Genomic DNA, 22,337 nt, shown 5'->3' on the forward strand with positions numbered 1-22,337 from the left:
GACCCGAGCCCAGGCTAGGCGGCGGCGGCGATGACCATGGCCGGGGCTCTGGCGGGTCTGGTCGCGGGCTTGCAAGGCCCGCGGGTCGTCCCCAGCCCGGATTCGGACTCAGACACAGACTCGGAGGACCCGAATACCCGGCGCAGCGCGGGTGGGCTGCTTCGCTCGCAGGTCATCCACAGCGGTCACTTCATGGTGTCGTCGCCGCACAGCGACTCACTGACCCGGCGGCGCGACCAGGAAGGGTCCCTGGGGCACGCCGACTTCGGGCCGCGCAGCATCGACCCCACACTCACCCGCCTGTTCGAGTGCATGAGCCTGGCCTACAGGTGAGGGCGGCTCCGGGGCCGACAGCCTCGGCCCTCCACGGCGGGACCTCGCTCTGGGGCTCCCGGCCAACCCACTCGGCCCCAAGCCTTGGTCCGGCTGTTCTCAGAGACTCGGGCCACATCCTGGATCCCTTCTTCTCCTCCACCCCGGAGTGTCTCTGATCCCGCCCTTTCCACTTGGCCCCCCGACTTGCATCCCTCCCGGGTTCCCATTTCTCTCCACCAAGACTCCCTCCGTAGGGCAGGGACCTCCTGCCCTCCGCCTCGACCTCCGGAGGCCCCGCTCCGGCCCCTCTCTCCTAGTCCTGACCCCTCCGCCCCCAAAGAATGCCAACAGGGCATCCCTCGCACTCCCAGGACCCTAGGCGGTCCTAACATAACCACCGTTCACCCCGGGGGTCACTCCACCCGACCACCTGCAGCCTTCTGCTCCCAATACAGAAGCCCCTGCCCTGGCCGACTCTTCTTGCACCCGCGCGATACTCCTCGCGCCTTGGTTGTCCCAGTTCACAGCCAACGTCGGTTGAAACCCAGTCTCACGTCCACCCTGCACCCCTCGATTGCGGGACAATTAACCTGTTCTTAACCTCCTGGGTCGAGGGTGGCGGGAAGAGAGTGCCTGGGGAGGACCCAGGAGGCGCTCCCTCGCAGTTTCCCAGCGGGGTCCGGCATGGGGTGATACAGGCTGCGCAGGGCTGGTCCCGGGGAACCGGGGTCTGGGAGGGGGGTGTCTGGGATCGCCTCCCCTAGTCGCCGCGCGAGGTTCTGCGCCTAATATTGCCTAGGATCCCTGCTCGGCGCGTCGCAGAGCACGCCGGCCGCGCCCGGCCCCAGTTCCACGCCTGTGTCCCAAGGGAGGGCGCGAACCAGGGTCCTGGCTCGGTGCCCCGGAGCAAAGTTCCCCGGAGCGGAGGGACCAGGATAAATTATCAACCGAAAACCCGTAGGAGAGAAAGGGGGATCGGCCGGCCTTGATCTTTTCTCTGTGCAAATATTCCTCTTCCTCTACGGCGCCTCCTCCTCTTCTGAGAACTGCTGGCTAGAGACGGCACTGACTGGGAGCCGGGGAGCAGGGGTGGGGATTACGGGGGAGTGTTGCCCACCCCCTGCTGCGGCTCCCAGCCTGGACCCCATTGGCTGGACGCTTTGTAACCTTGGCCCACACGCTCTGGCCTCGGGCCCAGGTCATGTTGCAATATGATCGCCCAGAGAGCAAGACCTGTGTGGAAAGTTCAAATTCCCATCCCATTCCTCCCTCCCCTCCTCGGACATCACGGGACTTCAGGGGACAGGGCATCTAAGGTCACGGGACACCGGATGTGGGGTCCAGCCAGGGGGAGCACCTGCTCCCAGGGTCCTCCAGGGTCCCCTTTTCCCACCCATTCCCAACTTATGCTTCTTGCTTTATACCACACACTGCTCTGCCTGGGCTGGCTCAGGCCCACCCCCCGACCCCCCCCATCACAGACCATGGGTGACCCAAAGGGGAGATTCAGGGGAGAAGGCCAGGCAGGGGACAGAGTCCACTCCCAGAACCACCCCCACTAGGAGGCTGATGACACTGTTGTGACCCCAGTTAGGGGAAGCTGGGGTAGGGAGATTTGGGCTTTCTCCCTAAACACCAAGAATATTCCATCTCTGTGGCTGGCCCTGAGTGGGGGCCTAAGGAGTAGGGATGGGAGTGGCTCAGTACCAGAGGACTCTTGAATTCTCCCATTTGGCAGAGGGAAAAACTGAGAGTCAGACACGGACAGTGTTTTTAGCCCGTAAAGACTTCTAATTATAGGGGTTCCTTGGAGGGGAGAGCAGTGATGAAGCTGGGGTGTCCCAAGAGAGAAAATAGATGGGGAGGGACAGCAAGGCAGGGGGGCCAGGGGTGCTGGGTGGAACTGGTCAGTTTGACCCCGAGGGACAGCCTGAGGACGTCTGGTCAGCTCTCACCCTCAGCAGGGCCGTGTGGGCAGAGAGAGGCTCGCTCTCATGGGCAGGAGCCCCGTGTTGCACGGTTCTGTGGGTGGCAGTCTCAGGGAGGCAAGTTCTGAAAGTTCTGAGAAAATACCTGTTCATGGTCAGAGCTGGCTGGCTAAGGAAAGAATGGCCTCAAGGATGAGTGAGAACAAACAGGACGTTATCAGGGAAAACTCTAAAGGAATTTCTGCAAGGTACACACGTGGGGTGAGGGGTGGAGTTCTGCATTTTCGTCTTCTCATTCCCTAAATTCCCAGAATTTCTATTGGTCATAAAAAATCCTTTGAACTCTGGCCACAGGCTCTTTGCTCCAGGCTGGGCCCCTCTCCTCCCCTCCCAGCCAAATCCTTTCCTCCTGGGCTTGGATGTCACTGTCTCACCTCCCCGAGCCCTGCCTGGCCACAGACACTACAACCCCAGTGGGGAAGTGGCAGAGGGAGGGAGGCAGGTGGGGGATGGGGGCGGGCACTGGGTGATCAGAGTGGGCTGGGAGGTTGCTGGGATACAGGCTGGGGCCACAAACTCAGGAATACCCCCCCAGGTGCCACAAAAGAAGCTGGCCCGGGAGGTATCAGAGTGCCCCCTCTGTCTGTCTCCCTACTGGACAGATGGTGTTTACCTAACTTAGGAGGGATGGGGGTGGGCAGTCAGAAGGCTGGGTGCTTGGGCCATGTACCCTATTTGGGTAATGAGGCCTGTTGTGCCCTGGGGTAGCGGTCCCCCCACCCCACCCCAAAGCAAACACAGGAGCTGGGAGACCAGAGAGCAGAGGGGACCCAGTGACTCAGGTACTCAAGGGGCTGTAGGAGCCAGCCTGCCAGAGAGGCCCCCAGAGAGGGCAGGCCCGGTCTTCTGGAAGACTAAGCCTTGGGGCCTCAGCCTTCCATGTGAGCAAGAGAAGGTGGGCCAGAGGGGACTCATATATTACCCTAGCTGGTGAACCATGAGGAAGGAGGGAAAAGGGAAGAGGGAGGGACCAGCAGGGGTCCTAAGACCCTGAACATCTTGACCTCCTAGGCCTGCTCCTTGGGGGTGGCAGACTTGGCCTGCGACCATCAGGACCCTGAGAGTCAAGCCCCTCACCTGGTGGAGCCCAGTCCATCCTGTGGATTTGATTGACTACCTGGGTCAGGGTCAGGGTCTCAGCCCCTGCCCATCACTCCACCATCCTAGCTGCCTTCCTTTGGGCCCTGGTGGCGGTCATGTTGCGCATACTCTGGGAAACAGTACCTTCCAGCTCAGTCCAGGTTGCCATGCGGGGGTTTTGGGCTGGGCAGACACCAGACAGGCAGCGAAAAGGCAGTGGCTGGCTGCCTGGAGGTCGCCTGTGGTGAACCCGTTCCCTCTGTACTCAGACAAACCCTACCCACCCCCCGGGGGCTCAGGGGGCCAGTGAGATGGATGGAGAAAAAAAACACAGGGCCTGAGTGAGATTCCACCACGTGTCCTTGGGCACGTCCCCTTTACTTCCTGACCCTCAGTTTTCTTCAGTAAGAAATGGACAGACGTTGTCATTCCGAGGACTGAGCTCAGAAACAGGTCTCAGCAGGTCTCGCCAGAGGAACACAGAGGCCTGGAGTGGGGCCTGGGATAATATTTTAAAGGTAGTCATTTCAGGCAGGTAAGAGTGAGGGGCAGGATTTGGGGGTGGTCCCTCACATGGCCCACCATAGATGAGTGCCCCAGGGCCCAGGAAGAGAGTGGAGCCCACCACCCCCTTCAACTTTCCACACCTGCACCCTGACCCAGCCCTCTCCCTCTGACAGTGGCAAGCTGGTTTCTCCCAAGTGGAAGAATTTCAAAGGCCTCAAGCTGCTGTGCCGGGACAAGATCCGCCTCAACAACGCCATCTGGAGGGCCTGGTACATCCAGTGTGAGTGGGCACCACGGGCCCGGCAGGAGGGCTGACGCGGGGGCTGCCCTGGGCACCCTCAACACCGGCTCCAGCAGAGCACCTCGGGGGAGACTGGGGTCCCCAGCATCAGTACCCCTCGACAGCTTCTAAACTCAGAGGGTCACGGGGGACATGTCTGTCCCGAAGGGTGCTCCCCACTGTGAAGCTGGGCACAGCAGGAGTCACCCCTTAGAAGTCCTAAAGTGGGCTGAGATGGGGGAACAGTTGAAAGCCCATTCTGCACCCCATTAGTGTAGTCAGGCACCTCAAATGCCAGGGTAGAAAGAAGCGTTCAGCACTATCTGGGCCAATCGCAAAGGGGAAACTCAGATCCTGGTGGGTCTCCACCAGCTATCCCGTGAGGTCCTTAGGTGCCCGCTCTGCCATCGAGATTTGAGGGGAGGGAGCCCAGAGAGGCCACGTGGTCGAGTGGAAGGGACTCTGGTTTCAGAGTCACCCAGGGCTGGTTTCCCACCCAATCTCTGGCCCTTGCTGGCTGTGTGACTGCAGGCAAGTTGTCTGACCTCTCTGAACCCATTTCCTCATCTATAAAAGGAGGCCAAGAGTCCTAACTTTCATGGCTGGCATGGGGGTCACAGGTATGAACAGGCCTGGCACAAAGCTGGAGCTTAATAAATGATGGTTGAACCTGATGTACCCTTGAGGAAGTCATGGTCATTCATTTGGGGATGCAAAATCCACCCATCCCCGATGGCAGGGCAGCAGAGGCTGAGAGGCCGGTCAATCCCGTGCTGGACCTTGTCCAGCTCAGTAAGGTCCTCCTGCAGGATCGAAGGCTGTGCTGAGCTGGGAACACACAGCCCACAAGGGCTCACCCATGTATTCTCTGTACTGGCCCCACTGGGTTCCATTCAAGCAGAGAAAAGGAGTGGTTTTTTTTGTTGTTTTGTTTTGTTTTTTGGTTTCTATTTGCCTTATGTGCCTGGCAGGTTCATAAATCATCTTACTTAAGGCTTCCAAGCAACCTTGGGAGACAGGTTATTATTACCCCCATTTTATGGATGAGCAGGTGAGGCCCAGAAGGCGAGTGACTTGTTCAGGGTGTAGGTGCTTAGTTGCTCAGTCGTGTCCGACTCTTTGCCACCCCATGGACTGTAGCCCGCCAGGCTCCTCTGTCCATGGGGATTCTCCAGGCATGAATACTGACGTGTTCGGGGTGACGGAGCATAAAAGGAGCAGAGCTATGACTGGCTGTGAGTTCAGGGCTCTCCAGCTCAGCCCAATGCCCCTTCCACTGCTCCCAGCTGACTGGCTTCCAGTGAGAATGTTCAGGACAGGCCCTGCCCAAACCAGGAAGCTGGTGGGCTAGGGGGAGAAGGAGTCTCTAACTTCCCTCACCACCCCATGCCATCCTGAGGTTGTCCCCTCTAGGCTTTCCCTCCAAAGTAGGATGGGATGCAAACCCTTCTCTCTCTGCAGAAGGAATTTCTGACGCCAGGCAGGGGTCCTCACCCAGACTATGGCACAAGCTGATGGAAGGACCCCGAGTTCCGAGTCAGGGCAGTTGAGTCAAGTTCTCGCACGTCCTAGCTCTGGGACCTTGGGCAAGGCCCTCGCCTCCCCCAGCTGGAGCTTGCTTATCTGTACAGTGGGAATCATAATACACCCTCTTGCTCGGGCTTGCTGTGGGTTTTCAGCAAGACAGATGATCACAGGGCCTGACACACACAAGGGCTCCCTTCAGGTGAATGCTGGGATTGATTACTATTATTGTGATAATAACCACAGCACACAGCAGGCCTGAAACCCAGTATCAGGACTCCTCCTTCCTGAGCCCGGAAGGTTTGAAAGTGGGCTTCAGGAAACGTGGAGGAGTGGGTTTGCTGGGGGGCTGCCTGGCTCCTCCCCTTCACACCTGCCTCCTTTGGGCAGGCTCTGGGCCTCTGAGCTCCCTTCTTTTTCCACAAAATCCTTTTTCCATAAATCGTCGTATTACCTCTGAGCTCCCAGGGCCTCTCCTGGGCAGACCTGCCACCCTGCTTTAGCTCTTGTGATGTGTGTGCTTTCCTTGTCTCTCCCCATAAGCTGGGAGGTTCATCCCTGATTCCTCCATGGGTCCCTTGTCCCAGCACAGGTGCAAGGGGCTAGGAGGCCGCACGAACCGATGAATTTACCATTGTTAGGTAAAGCATGCCCCAGCCCTAGGAAGTCACACGATCCCTGCCCTTCCATCCAGAGCACAGGGTCACCGGGTTGGGGAGGGCAGAGCCTGACCAGGCCTGCTCAGCGCTGACTCTCTGTGGACCCTGGACAAGCCCGATCTTTCCTGGCTCATATCCTCAACGATGAAGCCAGGAGCAGAGACCCTGAGATCCTCCTTGCTCTCATCCCCGGGAGTTCACACAACCAAGGGCCCTCCCTTTGCTTTCTGTTCAAGCCGTGCTTAGCAACTGGGACAACTCCCATCCCCACTCCCACAGGGATAGTCTTGGAGAATGTCCTTTAGGACAGAACTTTGTAAATGATGCTGAAGTTCCCAAGAAATTCCCTGGTCAGGTGGCGCCCCCTCCTCTGTGTCAGAGGAAGCTGGCTGTGGGTTGAAGCAGGATGGGCCCCACGGACACCCCAGAAGTCCTCTTTGTTAAGATTGCCAGGAAAAGTCACTTCATCATGGGGTGGGGTCGGGGGGGGCGGGTTCCAGGGTTCTAAAGGCCTGCTGTTTGCCAAGTTCTGTGCCAGATGCAAGGATTTGGGGCTAAAGGGCACTGCCCCTGCTTTCACTCCCAGCAGAGAGGCCAGCATGCAGAGAGATGGCCGAGGCAGGGCGGAGAGTGAGGCAGGTGGGACCGAGGGGTTGTTTCAGATGAAGAAAGGCTTCCCAGAAGAGAGAGTGTCCTGAGCTATCCTGATGGGGGCATAGATGTGGGTAGATGAAGCAAAGGAGGGAAGGGAAAGGCATTCTGCATAGAATAAAACCACAGGGCTGCTGGGGCAGGGGGTGGGGTGGGTGTCTGGCTTCCAGGCGGGGCCTGTGAAGGAGATAGAAAGGCAGGAGAAGCAGCGGGGCCAGTCACAGGGGCTTGGGAGTCAGGCTAGGGGGCGTGGACTTTATCTAGGAGGTTCAGGGAACCATGGAGGCTTTTAGGCCTGTACTGCCAGTGAGGTAGGAAGAACTGACCTGGCCACAGAGGAGGGTGAACTGGAGAGGGTGAGGCTGGAGTCAGGGAGGCCTAGGTGAGAAATGACACCAGACCAGGGGGTGACAGAGAGCATATGGAGGGGAGGGGATGGTGGAAGCAATGTCACACATCCTTGAGGCTGAGAGGGTCAGTCCATGGATTAGATGGGGATGCTGGGAGGTGATGGGAGGTTGGGTCACTGGGAGGCCAGGTGGGCAGTCCAGAGGAGGCTCTGGTTTGGCAGGGAAGTCCCCAAACATCTGAGAGGGATGTTTTGAGACAGTCTAGTGGAGGTTCCCCCAGGCAGCTGGAAGATGAGTCTGAAGCTGCAAAGGAGCAGGATGTCAGAGGTTGAGGTGGGGCTGGCAGCAGGGCCAGTGAAAAGTGGTCAGGGAGACAGGAGAACAGAGGGAAGTCTCCTGGGGCCTGGGGAGGAGGAGGGGGTTGCCCTGAAGCCAAGGTCAAGGAGCATGGGGCTGGGGAGGGCCAGAGCCTTGAGTTCAGGAGCAGGGTCAGCGGGGTGAGTGTGGGAACAGATGCTGGGGTATAGGAGTGCCCATGTCACTGGGAGGCGTGGAAGTGGAGGTGGCGAGTGACAGCTCTTCCAGAGTTTGGGAGGAAAGCCAAAGGGAAGGTTTGAGAGGTAAAGGAAAGCCTGGCACTTGTTTATTGGCCAAATAGGAGCTTGGGGAGAGATCAAGGCTGGAGACAGGGATGGGAGAGGAGGAGGCGGAGAAAGGGCTCAGGCAGATGGCCTGAAGTGGAGCAGGGATGGTTCTCTGAGATGGGAATGGGCACCTTGAGGCAGGGACCAAGGCTCTGGACCTTTAGCCAGCCAGCCTGACCAAGACCTTCTCTGGACAATTCATTCCCTGTGGCCCCACAGTTCCCACTCAGCAAGCATTGCCTGCACACCTCCTAAGCTCCCAAAGGAGCAGATGGCGCGTGGGAAGTTTGTGTCACAGGGTCTCATAGAAAAAGGAGATCTGGGAGGGCCAGAGCAGCCTGGAAGCCTTCCTGGAGGAGGTGGCACTTAATCTGAGCATGGAAGGCCTGGCAGGATTTCATAGTGTGGCAGATGAGGGAGCTGGGCACCCCTGACCTGGCCCCCTTCTCTCAGATGTGGAGCGGAGGAAGAGCCCCGTGTGTGGCTTCGTGACCCCCCTGCAGGGGCCTGAGGCTGATGAGCACCGGAAACCGCAGGTAGCCGAGACCAACTGGACCAATCACCTGCCGCCCTGCCAAACCGGGCCCCCTCCTGCCCATCACTCCTCGTGCTGAGCGGGAGGGGACTGGGCCAGAGGGAGACTAGGGTGAGGGTGGGGTCAGTGCTACCCCCGCACTGAGGCCCCTTCCCGGCCCTCCCCAGGCCGTCGTCTTGGAGGGAAATTACTGGAAGCGGCGCATCGAGGTGGTGATGCGCGAGTACCACAAGTGGCGCATCTACTACAAGAAGCGGGTCAGTGGGCGCGGCGGGGAAGACCCTTTCCCTTGCCACCGCGTCGCTTGCAAGAGCCCTGGGGGAACGCCCTCCTCCCACACACCCTGCACCACCCACCTCCCACCGGCCCTCCACTAAGACCCAGGCCGACAGTGCCACCGCGTGGCCACAGGACCTCCTCGCAGCCTCCTTACCGCCAAAGAGCTCCTGAGGGGCCGCGAGGGATCTGGTGTATCTGGGGGGGAGCCCGAGAGTAGGGGAGGCCTTGGCCGGGAGGGATGGATGGGGGCAGAGGGTTCAGTGTCCCCCTCTGTGTGTTCCCGCAGCTCCGTAAGTCCAGTCGGGAAGGGGATCTCCTTGCCCCAAAGCAGGTGGGTGCTCCCTGGACCCAGAGGATGGACGGTTGCCCTTGGGTGGGCTAGGCAGTGGCAGTGGGATGCGGGAGGGAGGGCAGGGGAGTGGCGTCGCTGCTGTCCTGTGGTTGGTGAATCGACCTCTTCTTCCCATGGGAGGGCAGCCTTGGAGTGCAGTAGTGGGAAGACCCCAAGACTTCTGGTTGACTAAGCAAAGTGGTGGGGAGGCATGGGAGAACAGAGGGCTGTAAGAACCGGGGTCCCAGGTAGGGGAAAATGCAGGAGGCAGGAGGGGACCCTTAGCTTTTTGGCAAGCCCATCTCAGTCTATCTCCTGGGGAGAGTTGTCAGAGGCCAGTGCGGTGACCCTAGCCTTTCAGGCAGCAAATTTGAGTCCACCAGAGAGAGGAGAGGAGAGTAGAGCAGCCTGTCTAGATGGCTGATCACCCCCTCCCCTCAGGCAGGGGGCAACCTGGAAGACCCAGGGGCAGTAGGAGAGCCCTGGGTCTCCAGGCCTGTAAGGAATGGGGTGGTGGTGGTGGGGTCTCCTGGGGCTGCTGACGGCTCTGTCTCCCCAGGCGGAAGTGGGGTGGCAGCCACCGGAGCGATGGTGCGAGCAGCTCTTCACCAGCGTGGTACCCGTGCTGCTGGGGGGCCCAGAGGAGGAGCCCAGCGGGCGCCAGCTTCTGGATCTCAATTGCTTTCTGTCTGACATCTCTGACACACTCTTCACCATGACGCAGCCCACCCCCACACCCCTGCAGCTGCCCCCCGAGGATGGTGAGGGCCTGCACCAGGGAAGGGAGGCCTGAAGGGATCCAGGCAGCCAGGGGCAGATGGCCAGGCATGGGTACCTCCACCCTGCCCAATGCTCCTGACATCATCCCTGCCCCCTTCCAGCCTACGTGGGCAATGCTGACATGATCCAGCCAGACCTGACGCCGCTGCAGCCCAGCCTGGATGACTTCATGGAGATCTCAGGTGGGCCAGGCCCCGCCCCCTGGGTGGGCGGCCAGATTAGTGGTAGGAAGGCCCCAGTATGACTGAGACTTCAGGCTGGTCCCAGGCCCCTCTGAAAGGGTAGATGATCTGGGTGATTTCTGAGGGATCTTCCTGGTCTCCCTTTGTCTGGGCCTTGGGATACAGCCAGAGTAGCCTCCTGTGAGATCAGGGTACCTGGCGGGGGACAGGGGATCAGGTCCATTGAAGCCACAAGCTCTGGGGAGTTCACAGGAAAGCATGGACTCTCTCAAGGGAGAGAAGGGCTTTGATCCCTCTCCTTTGTTTGAGCCTGTTTATTCGTATTTATATAACTCATTTTTAAGAACTATTTATTAAAGAACATTTCAAGCATCCACACAGGTGGGGAGAGAGAATCCCCATGGAACCCTCACCAACATCAACATTTATCAACTCTTGGCCATTCTTTCATCTAGAGCTCACCCACTTCTCTCCTCCTATGTAATTTTTTTTTTTTAATCCCAGGAATCTTATCTTATAAAGCATTCTTTAAAGTAGCCCTTTGCCCTACCTCCCTCTCCTGAGCCCCAGGGCCACCGGGCACTGGTGTCTCGTGTCCCTCCAGAGACATCCCGCCTGTACAGCACACGTGGACAAATGTCTCTTGGTCTTCACGGCAGCTTTCTTCCCACTTTGCTTTCTTCACTCAGCTTTCGGCCTTGGAGACTGCTCCCGATGGTCACATGCTTAGGGGACTCTGGGGCCCAACCTGTTTCAGCCGAGGCCTTGGGGACACAAAAGGGGTTCCTGGCATAAAGGCTTGGCTTTGGTGACCGCTCCACTCTTTCCTGACTGGCGGGGTCCTCGGCCTGTCAGTTGAGAGGTGGAGGCCCATGGGGCGGGGACGAGGGAATGAGGAACCACCCCCACCCCTGCCTGGGGGCGGGGTGGGGGGCACTGCAGGGACTGCAGCCGTGTTGATGGCAGTGCCCTGGGAGCAGACCCGCCTGGGAGGGCAGTGGCCCCATCGGGGCCCACAGACTCCTGCCACAGGTAGGAGCCCAGCGGCCCCCACCCCGGGGCTCTGGGCAAAAATCTGAGCGTCGGATTAGGAAGTGCAGGGTGGCTGCGGGAGTGGGGTCTAGCTGGGGTGACCTGCCATAGGGGGCCTGGGTCATACAGGGAGCGTCCGGAGCACCAGGGCCTTCAGAGCTGCCGCTCTGACCCCCAAGAGCTCCTCACTTGAGAGGAAACCCAGGAAGGGAGCCATAACTCTCTGGAGGGAAGGGGCTTGGTGGGGGGTGTGGGGGGTGGCGCTCAGCCGGGGGATGGCAGGTCAGTGGAGGGGAACAGGCCAGGGAGGGCTCCCTGGGTGGCTTGGGGCTAGGAAGTGACTTCTGCCAACCTAGGTAGGGTGGGGACCGGCTATGGCCAGGGGACCCTGGTGACTCGGGCCGGGCTAAGCTTGCTGGTCTGTAAGCCCCGCCTGATTCTGGGGAGTGGGTGGCAGCTGTGAGGGGGAGCTGCTCTGAGACCCTGAGCATCCCCGTGGTCCCCGTGGGCCTGGGGGTGCGGGGTCTGTGGGCGTTCACCCTCCACCTCCTAGTCTTTCTGCTGAAGGGAGGCTGGAGAATCCTGATCTCGTGGCTGAGAAAGACACGCAGCCAAACACAGACACGAGCATGGGGCAGACATGTACACGCCAAGTCACACCAGGGCAGGTACACACAGGCTCAGACAGAGCAACCAACGGCGGGAGGCAGACAGGCAGACGCTACGTGAGGTGGACACAGGCGGAACCAGCCGCCCAGCAACACCTGGGCCCCACCGTCCAGTAAGACGCACAAATAAGACCCCATTGGGCTCACAGCTTGATGCTGGCTTATCCCACTCCTGGGTTTCCTTCAAGGGGCCCCTGGGAGAAAGCCTGACCGGCTGTCTTGGCCGGGGTGGCTGGGGCCAGTGGGGTCGCCTCTGACCAGACCAGGAGGCCTTGGGAGCTGGTGCAGACAGAAGGCTGCTCAGGGTCAGAGAAAGGTGCCCGGAAGGGAGCGGGTGGGCAGGCGGCGACCAGGCCCGGGATGTGGTTAGGCCGCGGACAGCTGCTTCCCAAAACCAGAATAGCCTGGGGCTTACACAACCCCCACCTCCAACAATCTGCCTCTCCCCCACCCCGCCAGCTCTTTCAGGCCTTCTGGCGCCCCCTCACCCCTGCCCCCGCTCTGAGCCCACCCTCTGACCCTGCTCAGACCCCTGTAGGCCTCTCACCCCCGACTCCTGGCCTCCACCCTTGGAGCCCTACCCACTGATCTTCCAACAGACCCAACTTGTCCCAGACCCACTGCCCTTCTGACCTCTCTCTCCCCCAACTCACTCCGTGACCTCCTGACACTCTGATGATGCCCTTCCTCATCGTAGACCTCCTCCCCTTGGGACCTCGCCCTCTCTCTCCCTGGCACTCTGTAATCACCCCCTCTTCCCCCAATACACTTTCTGTGTCCCCAGCAGGCGCAGACAAGGCCTGGGGCTCCCAGGTCTGGGGGTGTGGAATGGGTCCTCAGTTTGGGGACCAGTTTGGGGGCTCGGTGGGAGGGCTGCTTCCTGGGGTCCTGCTGACACCCCCACGCCCTTCCCCAGCTGTCTCCCACTCAGGCCCATCCCACTCAAGCCTCCGCCGCTGCTTCCCCTGAGTGAGACAGAAACTCTCCCAGTTTCACAATCTCCCCTGGAAGGCCCCCTTCTCTTGCCGGCCCCCACCCCACCGCCAACCCAGCCCGGGGACAGGGCCAGCCCGCTGCTTCCAGCCACGGCCTTAGCCCTGACGGCTGCCACCCTGTGCGTCTGAATTCCAGATTTCTTCACCAACTACCGCCCCCCACAGACGCCTACACCGTCAAACTTCCCAGAGCCCCACGGCTTCGGGCCCATGGCTGACCCCGTCCTCGGCAGTGGGATCCTGGGCTCGGAGGTGCCCCCTGCCTGCTCGGGCATGACCCACCTCTCAGGGCATAACCGCCTGCAGGTGAGCTCACCCGCCTCACCCCACCCTGCCCAGCTCACCTGCCCATGCCCAGGAGGCCTTCAGGGTACTTCCTGGGTATGTTCTTGGTCCATCAAGAGAGAATGGAGGCATGGTTCAGCTGGGGAGGAAAGACCCTCGTGAAGCAGGGCTGACAAGATGGTTAAGGGGGGAGGCTGAGGACAGAGGAGCATGGGGCTGGGCTGCTTGTTGGAGGGCTTCCTGGAAGAGGGGGCAGTCCTGGGCTTTGTGAATGAGTCAGGTTTGAGCAGAAGAGACCAGTAGACGGTACGCCGGATATGAGGAGAGGCGTGAACTCATGGAGACGGAAGCTGGGTACATGCCTTTAGGAAGCTGTGACTCTTGTCAGTTTGGCTCAGGACCTCCAGGCCCAAATCCGGTGCTGCCCCCCGCCCCCCACCCCCCCAATGCTAGGGTAGCTGCCTTTTTCCTCCATCATCAGACTTTCCCGGCACTGTCCTGGTTTGTTGTTTGGAGGTCTGTCTACTGGACTAGATGGTGGGCTCCTTGCTGGAAGCGCTCTGCTTCACTCACCACATCCTCACACGGCTACATTGCGTCTTCCCGTCCTGAGCACCGTTCATAAGCACATGCACAGCAGGCAAAGATGGTTGCCCAGTGATTGAACAAGTCGGTGAATGGATGAGTCTGTGAATGGGTGGGTGTGTTGGAGAATAGATCACTGGGTTGTAGATGGGGGTAGATGCTTGTACAGTTGGTGTATATATAGCTAGGTGAGTGGTTGGTTGGGTGGATGTGCTGGTGGATGGATTCGTAAATGAATAAGTAGTTTTGTGGATCAATAAAGGGCTTCTCTGGCGGTTCAGATAATAAAGAATCCACCTGCAATGCAGGAGACCCAGCTTCATTCCCTGGGAAGGGAAGATCCCCTGGAGGAGGGAATGGCCACCCACTCTAGTATTCTTTCCTGGAGAATCCCGTGGACAGAGGAGCCTGGTGGGTTTACCGTCCAGGGGGTTGCAAAGAGTTGGACACGACTGAGCGACAACCACGTGGTACATGGTGGATCAATAAATGGGCTGGTGGATGGATATGTAGCTGGTGGATAGATGGAGGGAAGTATAGGTGGTTGTATGGATTGGTGAATGGGTTAGTACCTGGAGGGCTGGTGGAAATATAGGTGGACAAGCTAGCTCATAGATGAGAGAATAAATAGGTGGATGGATGGATGGGTTGGTGGATGGACTGATAAATAATTTAGTGCATGAATGAGCAGGCAGAAAGATTGATGCTCTTTCTCGTGCTTAAATTTGTGTATAAATGCGCCCTACTCTTTCCCCTCATTAGATTGTAATGTCCCTGATGTGTGTGTCTGAGGCCAAGGACTATTCAACTCCCACAGTGCCCAATCCAGAGCTCAGCCAGGCAGGAGGCTTCCTGGGAGGCCCCCCAAAAGGCCAGCTCTCTCCCCTGCTCTTTGTCCCCCGACCAGGCTCGGAGCAGCTGCCCTGGCTCCCTGGACTCCAGCACCTACCTGAACTCTGATTTCCTCCTTCCTGAAGACCCCAAGCCCAAGCTCCCACCCACTCCTGCACCCCCACCCCTCCTCCAGTACCCTAGCCCTGCGAAGGGGCTGGGCTTGGAACCCTGTCCCCCGCCCCCCTTCCCTCCCATGGCCCCGCCGCCTGCTCTGCTGCAAGAAGAGCCCCTCTTCTCGCCCAGGTTCGCTTTCCCTGCCGTCCCTCCTGCCCCGGGAGTGTCCGGGCTGTCTGCTCCCACGGCCTTCCCACCCACCCCGCAGCCTGGCCCAGGCCCCGCCCCCTTCCCCATAGACCTGCTACCCTCCGGCTATTCGGAGACCCCATTTGGGCCTCACTTCCCGGTACCCCAAGGCACGCGGCCCAGAGGCAAGCCCCCTGCCCCGACCCCCAGAGGGCGGAAGCCCGGCGCCCCCGCCGTGGCCCCTGCCACTGCCAGCCCCACTGCCACTGCCGGGAGCAACAACCCCTGCCTCACGCAGCTGCTGACAGCCGGTGAGTGGGGCCACCAGCGAGATGGGGACCCAGTGCGGACACCGAGAGCCTGTGGGATTAGAGGGTGGGGGGTGAGGGGCTGGCTCAGCCGGAGGTCCTGGGTCCTTAACCCTGAACCCGAAAGGGGTGTGGGCTATTAGGAAGGGAGGGGTGGGGCCTGGGAGATGATGGATGGGGCCCCCAGCATGCTGTCTGTGCACAGCCAAGCCTGAGCAAGCCCTGGAGCCACCGCTTGTGTCCAGCGCTCTCCTCCGGCCCCCAGGGTCACCGGTAAGACAGCGGGCACTGGGAGGTGGGACTGCACCCCAGGCCTTCACCCCGACTCTCTGCCCTTCTCCACCTCAGCAGGAGACTCTCCCCGAGTTCCCCTGCACCTTCTTTCCCCCGACCCCGGCCCCCACACCACCCCGACTGCCTCCGGGCTCGGCCACCCCGGCCCCTCCCAGGCCCCTGATTGTCCCCAAAGTGGAGCGGCTCTCGCCCCCAGCGCCCAGCGGTAAAGAGGGGTTGAAGGAGCTGGTGGTGGGGGGGCGGTCTGCGGGATGGAAGGAGGGGAAGGGGGATGTAGGGGACGACATCTGGGGCCAGGATAAGAGGGACAGGGCCACAGGACTCTCTGCCCTGTGTGGGTCTGTCTGTGAGTCCATCTGTCCCCGGCACAGGTGGTGAGCGGCGGCTGTCTGCGGAGCTGACCTCGCTGCCGGGCCCGGGGGCCCTGAGCATCTGTATCTCTCCCCCACAACCCATGCTGAGCCGGGGCCGTCCAGACAGCAAGGTGGCACCCGTTCTTTCCCTAAGGTCTGTTTGCTCTACCCCAGGCCCTCCCGTGCTCCCTCCCAGGCTCACGCCGGCTCTCTTGCCTCTCCCCCAACCGCCAGACAGAAAACCGGCGCATCACACACATCTCTGCGGAGCAGAAGAGGCGTTTCAACATCAAGCTGGGCTTTGACACGCTGCACGGGCTGGTGAGCACACTCAGCACCCAGCCCAACCTCAAGGTGAGTGCCCAGGCCCCCCAGCCGCACGCGGACCCCCACTCACCCACCCAAGGCCAAACCCCCAGGCCCTCCACACACCCACTGGCCTCCGCCCCGCCCAGTGCCTCACCCCGGGGCCCCAGTACCCAAGGCCACCCTGGTTGGTGCCGCCGTAGATGAGCAAGGCCACCACGCTGCAGAAGACGGCCGAGTACATTGCCATGCTGCAGCAGGAGCGCGCGGCCAAGCAGGAGGAGGCCCAGCAGCTCCGGGACCAGATCGAGGAGCTCAATGCCGCCATTAAGTAGGTGGGGGCAGGGAGGGTGTGCAGGGCCAGCAGGGGGCCTGCTGCCTGACTCCCCGCCCTGACCCACCCCGTGCCCCCAGCCTGTGCCAGCAGCAGCTGCCTGCTACCGGGGTGCCCATCACACACCAGCGGTTCGACCAAATGCGAGACATGTTCGATGACTATGTCCGGACCCGCACGCTGCACAACTGGAAGTTCTGGGTAGTATCCTTACTGGGCCAGCAGTCCGGTGTGTGCTGCAGCCAGATCAAGCTGTACCTGATGCAGTACCTGCTCCCCAGGCCAGGCAGGGTCTCGGGGCTGCTCCTGGAGGAAGAGGCTCCAGTTCTACCCTCTCCTGCCAGCCCCCTGGCACCTTGGCCAGCAGCATTGCCTGGTGATGGGCTGGGAGTGGAGGGAAACTGAAGAGGAGCCACTGGGTGAGAGGACCACAGCCCTGCCCTCAGAAGGTCCTAGGGGCAGTTTGGGAGAACCCAGTACTGAAGAGGGTAGCCATTCCCTTCTCCAGGAGATCTTCCCCACCCAGGGCTTGAACCCAGGTCTCCTGTATGGCAGACACATTCTTTACCATCTGAGCCACCAGGGAAGGCCCAGACTCTGAGTTAGATGACTGGGGTGGACCCTCAGGAAGACTTCAAATCTCTCACTCCCTTACCTGGTCAAGCCCTTGACTGAGCCAGAGCAGGAAGCCCACGGATGGGGGCTAGCCCAGGGAAGGCCATGGGGGAGCTGGCGGAGGGAGCAGAGAGCTGCGGGAGGACCTCGGCAGACGGGAGGGCGGCTTCAGTAGGGGTCCTTGGGGTTCAAGGCTGGACAGTGGTTGGAGATCAGGGCTCCATGTGAAGTGGGTGAGGGTACCAGCCAGAGGCCAGGCCTGCTCCTTGACCTGGCTCCAGTTCAGCATTCTCATCCGGCCCCTGTTTGAGTCCTTCAACGGGATGGTGTCTACAGCAAGCCTGCAGAGCCTCCGCCAGACCTCCCTGGCCTGGCTGGACCAGTATTGCTCCCTGCCTGCTCTCCGACCAAGTATGTGCCTGCCCGGCAGAGTGTCCAAGCCTCAGAGCAGGGGGCGGGGGGCCCACCCTGCTCAGACCGCAGTCCAGCCTGCCCTCAGTATAGCCTAGACTTTTGTCCATCCCCCACCACGCTCCGGGGTGGACCACTAGGACACCCGCAGACAGAGCTCCTAGGAGGGGCTGACTGACAGTCTTGCTAACTAGTTCCTCCCCTGATCCTTTTGTCTTTAGCATCCAAGTGTAGATTGACCCCTGACCCCCGAAAGTGTCTCTCCCTCTCTCTCTCTTTTCCCAGCTGTTCTGAACTCCCTACGTCAGCTGAGTACATCCACCAGCATCCTGACGGATCCAGACTGTATACCCGAGCAAGCCACACGGGCAGTCACAGAGGGCACCCTTGGCAAATCTTTATAGTGCTGGACAGACCCTGCTGCTCACTCAGCTACCCTGGGGCTACTTTCCGTCCTGCCCCGAGTCCTGGCTGTCAAGCAGGGTTCCTTCTCATCTCCCGGAAGCTGGGAAGAACCGTGTTCCAGTCCCTGTTCTACTATAGCAACTAATGCTGTGATCTGGGCGTGGGTGGTGGGGGTGGGGGGTTGCAGGGGCGGGTAAGAGGGGCTCTTCCTCCCTCTTTGGACCTCCAGTTTTCAGTCTGCAACATGGGGATGGGGAAGCTTCGAATGGAAGAGGATCTCAAAGCCTTGGCAGCTGTGGTGCTTGGGAGACTAACCTGGCAACTCATCGAGTTTGAAAGAGGGAAGGGGGCGATGCTTCCTTGTCACTCCCACCTGCTCCCGACAGGTGGGGCCCCAGCCTGTGTTTCTAATCAGGGAAACAAAGGAAGTTCCTTCTCTGTGCTCCTCCGCTGGTAGGGGAAGAGGCCACAGGGTGATGTCCCCGGATGAAGCCAGGAAAGTCTGATCCCAGGAGAGAGTGGGCAGGGGGGTGACCAAACCAGGGCAGGTATCTGGTGTGTGTGTGTGTTTGTGTGTGTGTGTGTTTGTGTGTGTGTACGTGTGTGTATGTGTATTTTGTAAAGAATTCTTGATCAATAAAAACAGAAAGTGTCAGGGACTGTCAGTGTGTCTCGTTCTGGGATGGAGAGAGAATGGTTGTGGCCTTGTAGAGGGCCTCGCTGGCCACAAGGGACCTTAGCTTGTCCTCTGAGCTGGAAGCCCCTGGAGGGCTTTGACTGAAGGGTGGGACAAGATCAGAGGGACCTTAATGGGATCCCTCTGGTGGAGAGTTGAGAATAGGCTGCAGGGAGTAAAGGGTGGCAGCAGGGAGACGTTTCCCAGGTGGCACCAGTGGTAAAGAACCCTCCTGCCAAGGCAGGCGGCTTAAGAAACTCGGGTTCGATCCCTGGGTCGGGAAGATTCCCCTGGAGGAGGGCACAGCAACCCACTCCAGTATTCTTGCCAGGGAAATCCCATGGACAGAGGAGCCTGGCGGGCTACAGTCCACAGGGTCACGGAGTCAGACACGACTGAGTGACTCAGCACTTAGCCTGGAGATCCTCCCTCTGTGGTCCCGGGCAGGTTCAGAGAGGCTCGGCACCTGCCACGCATGAGGAGGGCAGGGCCGGGACCACGGGGTGGAAGCGACAGGGCCGTCCGTCGGAACCGTCCAGAAGGAGAAAGGTGCCTTGGGGGGTCGTGACCACCCCACCATGTGAGATAATGCAAGCAGAGGGTGGGTGGTCGCCGGGTCTGGATGTCTTAGCAGGAACTGATGCTGCAGATGGGCAGTTGGGGTAAATGGCCCCAATACTTCAAGCCTTTCATTGATCCTTTTTTTTTTAGCCACACCACGTACCTTGAGCCGTCTTTTAGTCCCCCGACCAGGGATTGAAGCCACGCCCCCTGCAGTTAAAGCATGGAGTCCTAACCCCTGGACTACCAGGGAGTTTCCTTTCATTGACCCATTTAACAAGTATTTTGGTACTTGCCTAGTGGTCCAGTGGCTAAGACTGGATGCTCCCAGTGCAGGGGCCCCAGGTTCAATCCCTGGTCAGGGAGCTGGATCCCACATGCCAGAACTAAAAGATCCTGCATGCCACAACTAAGACTCATTGCAGCCCAGTAAATTAAAAAAAAAAAAAAAATTTCCTGAGGGCCCACCATGGATCAGACAGTGGCCTTGGCTCTGAGGAGTATGTTCACAGCTGTACCGCTCTCTGCTGAGAACTATCATTCAAGCCTGAATCCTCGCATGTCCTCAGGCCATCCAGAGATGTTTGCTGGCTAGAAACAGGAGACAGTTTTCTGGGGGCTTTGACATTTATGTAGAATAATAATAACAATAACAGGGCTAGCTACACCATTCATCGAGTTCCAAGCATGATTCTAAGCGCTTTATGTATATGCGCTCATTTAATTCTCATCTCACCTACCTCAGTATGCCTGCAGTGAGGACTGCAGAGTAAATATACATACTTACCACAGTCCCTGGCGTAAATCTGATGGAAGAGTTGTCATAATGATTACTATCTACTATGGTCCCCACTTTACAACCGAAAATTTGAGGCGTAGAGAAATTAGCTAGCCCAAGTTCTCATGGTTCGCGAGCTGCTCACCCAGGCTGTCTTACTTTTAGCCACTTTTTACTGTGCAGGTAGAGCTTCCCTGCTAGCTCAGTTGGTAAAGAATCCACCTGCAATGCAGGAGACCCCGGTTCAATTCCTGTGTCAGGAAGATGCCCTGGAGAAGGGAAAGGCTACCCACTCCAGTATTCTTGGGCTTCCCTGGTGGCTTAGACCATAAAGAATCCAACTGCAATGTGGGAGACCTGGGTTTGATCCCTGGGTTGGGAAGATCCCCTGGAGAAGGCTACCCACTCCAGTATTCTGGCTTGGAGATCCCATGGGCACGGGAGCCTGGTTGGTTACAGTCCATGGGTCACAGAGCTGGACATGACTGAGTGACTAAGCACAGCACTATCCAGCAGGTGACAGAGGTACCCAGCCTTTAGGTGCTATTTGCTGCTGCAGACAGAGGCTTATAGGCTCTCAGAAAGGTCAATTCCTGGGAGTTTCTGCTCTGCTGCTTTCACTCACTCATCCTGCCAGAAAGGTCCCCAGAGGACATCCCCTTGACCCTGTGTCCCCCTCTAGATGCCACCTTCCCTTAAGAGAGTCTACACCTGCCTTCTCCCCCTCCTCCCCTCCCACTTGCCTCCAGCCCCTGCCTTTGGGCTCCTCCTCCCTCCCCACTTCCACCCCAGCCTCACCCCTGCCCTGACTCTGCTCTTTCCAAGGTCACTTGGCTCCCTCACTGCCAAATCCAACAACCACTTTGCAGTGCTCCCGGGGCCTTTGGACCTCTTTCTTTAAAAAAAAAAAATTTTTTTTTAATTTATTTGGCTACACTGGGTCTTAGTTGCCACACGTGGAATCTTTAGTTGCGGCATGTGAGATCTAGTTCCCTGACCAAGGATTGAACTTGGGCCTCCTGCATTGGCAGCATAGACTCTTAACCCCTGGACCAGCAGGGAAGTCCCCTGGACCTCCTTTTTGAATCACTCTTTTCCTGCAAATCCAGGCTCTCCTTCCTCCCCGCTGGCAGTGACTTCCAGATCCTGCTGTGGGAGCCTTTTCCCCCAGCTTCACCCCCGGTCCCTTCCTCAGCCCACTTCCCTTCTCACGCTATGGGAAGCTCCAGGCCCTGCCATTGCCTCCAGCCTCTCAGCTGAGGGCTTCCTCTCCTGAATCTGTGCTGCCCTCTCTCAGAGCCACACCCTAACCTCCCCCTCCCCGAATGTACCACAGCTCCGTTAACCTTGAAGGAGCCAAAACAGCTCAGCATTCCCAAGACTACAGTTCACAGTCTTCACCCTCTAACCTGAACCTTTCCATGCTCCCCAAGCCCAGGAAGGGCACCACTATCCAGACACTTGTGCCCTCGGAAAACAGTTGTCTTCAGCTCTTCCCCAGTCCCCACTGCCCTCTGGTGTGTTACCAAGGTCTGGCCAGTTTGCTGCAGGAAAATGGGGCACAAGGAGACGGTCATGTCCCAGGCTTGGGTGAGCCTCTGGGTCAGACCCCCAAGTGAGTGTCCTTGGCTTTGCTCGGGAAAGAATTCAAGAGCGGCCCCGGTAAAGTGAAAGTAGGTTTACTGAGAGAGGTACACATTCCATCTGGAGTAGAAGATGGCAACCCACTCCAGTATTCTTCCCTGAAAAATCCCATGGACAGAGAAGCCTGGTGGGCTACAGTCCACGGGATAGGGTTGGACACGACTCAGCGACTGAGCACGCACGCACGCACGCACACATTCCCTAGGCAGCATGCAGTCTGCCTGGTCTGTCTCAGAAGGTGAGAGCGGCCTCAGGGCGGGGGTAAGTGGGAAAATGAGAGCTCCCCCAAATCTGGGGTGGTTAGTTTTTTATGGGCTGCATAATTCCACAAGCCAACGAGTGGGAGGGTTACTCCAGCTGTTTTGGGGGAAGGGGTGGAGACTTCCAGGAATTGGACTATCCCGCCCACTTCATGGCTTGGGTGAGTCTGTCATGTAGCATATGCTAACCTATCTCAATGAGTGAGCTGTATTGTGAGGCTCCAGGTCCGCTGGAAGTTGGTTAAATCTTCTGCCATCTTGAGTCTAGTTGGTTCTAACCAGTTTTTGTTGTATCCTCAGTGGCTATGTCATCTTTTTAATGGTTGTACCCTGCCCCCTTCCCTCGTCACTAGTTGATCTTGTAAGTATCTCATGGCCATGGCCACGGCCCTGGTCTGACAAACATTACTTTTACACGTAGACTCCTGCATTAGTCTCTGGTATCCCTTGCAGCTAGAACGCCAGCTTAAATGTACATCTTAATAAGTTGGGCCTTTTCAAAACCTTCTTGAGCAGGTCTAGTCCAGGCCAATTATATCAGAATACCTGGCTGTGGGAAGGAGACATAAGCATTTTTTTTTTAAG

At 58.8% G+C, this 22,337-nt stretch overlaps 1 protein-coding gene across 3 annotated transcripts; it reads left to right on the top strand.

Moving 5' to 3' along the window:
- Positions 1-30: 30 nt before the first annotated feature.
- On the top strand, positions 31-18,488 carry MLXIPL (MLX interacting protein like). Of its 3 annotated transcripts, none has more exons than XM_070780044.1 (17): positions 31-329; positions 4,064-4,170; positions 8,452-8,534; positions 8,701-8,790; positions 9,099-9,143; positions 9,703-9,904; positions 10,025-10,105; positions 12,937-13,106; positions 14,578-15,118; positions 15,321-15,388; positions 15,464-15,614; positions 15,781-15,893; positions 15,997-16,116; positions 16,272-16,399; positions 16,483-16,606; positions 17,299-17,428; positions 17,714-18,488. In XM_070780044.1, the coding sequence occupies exons 1-17, from the start codon at positions 31-33 to the stop codon at positions 17,830-17,832; spliced, it is 2,571 nt and encodes an 856-aa protein (XP_070636145.1). In that variant the 3' UTR covers positions 17,833-18,488. The 3 variants fall into 3 exon arrangements, with proteins under 3 accessions (XP_070636145.1, XP_070636146.1, XP_070636144.1); XM_070780045.1 differs by having other exon boundaries at positions 15,467-15,614; XM_070780043.1 differs by having other exon boundaries at positions 15,321-15,614.
- Positions 18,489-22,337: the final 3,849 nt, after the last annotated feature.

This window comes from Bos indicus, chromosome 25 (assembly GCF_029378745.1).
Source record: "Bos indicus isolate NIAB-ARS_2022 breed Sahiwal x Tharparkar chromosome 25, NIAB-ARS_B.indTharparkar_mat_pri_1.0, whole genome shotgun sequence".
Taxonomy (NCBI): Eukaryota; Metazoa; Chordata; class Mammalia; order Artiodactyla; family Bovidae; genus Bos; species Bos indicus.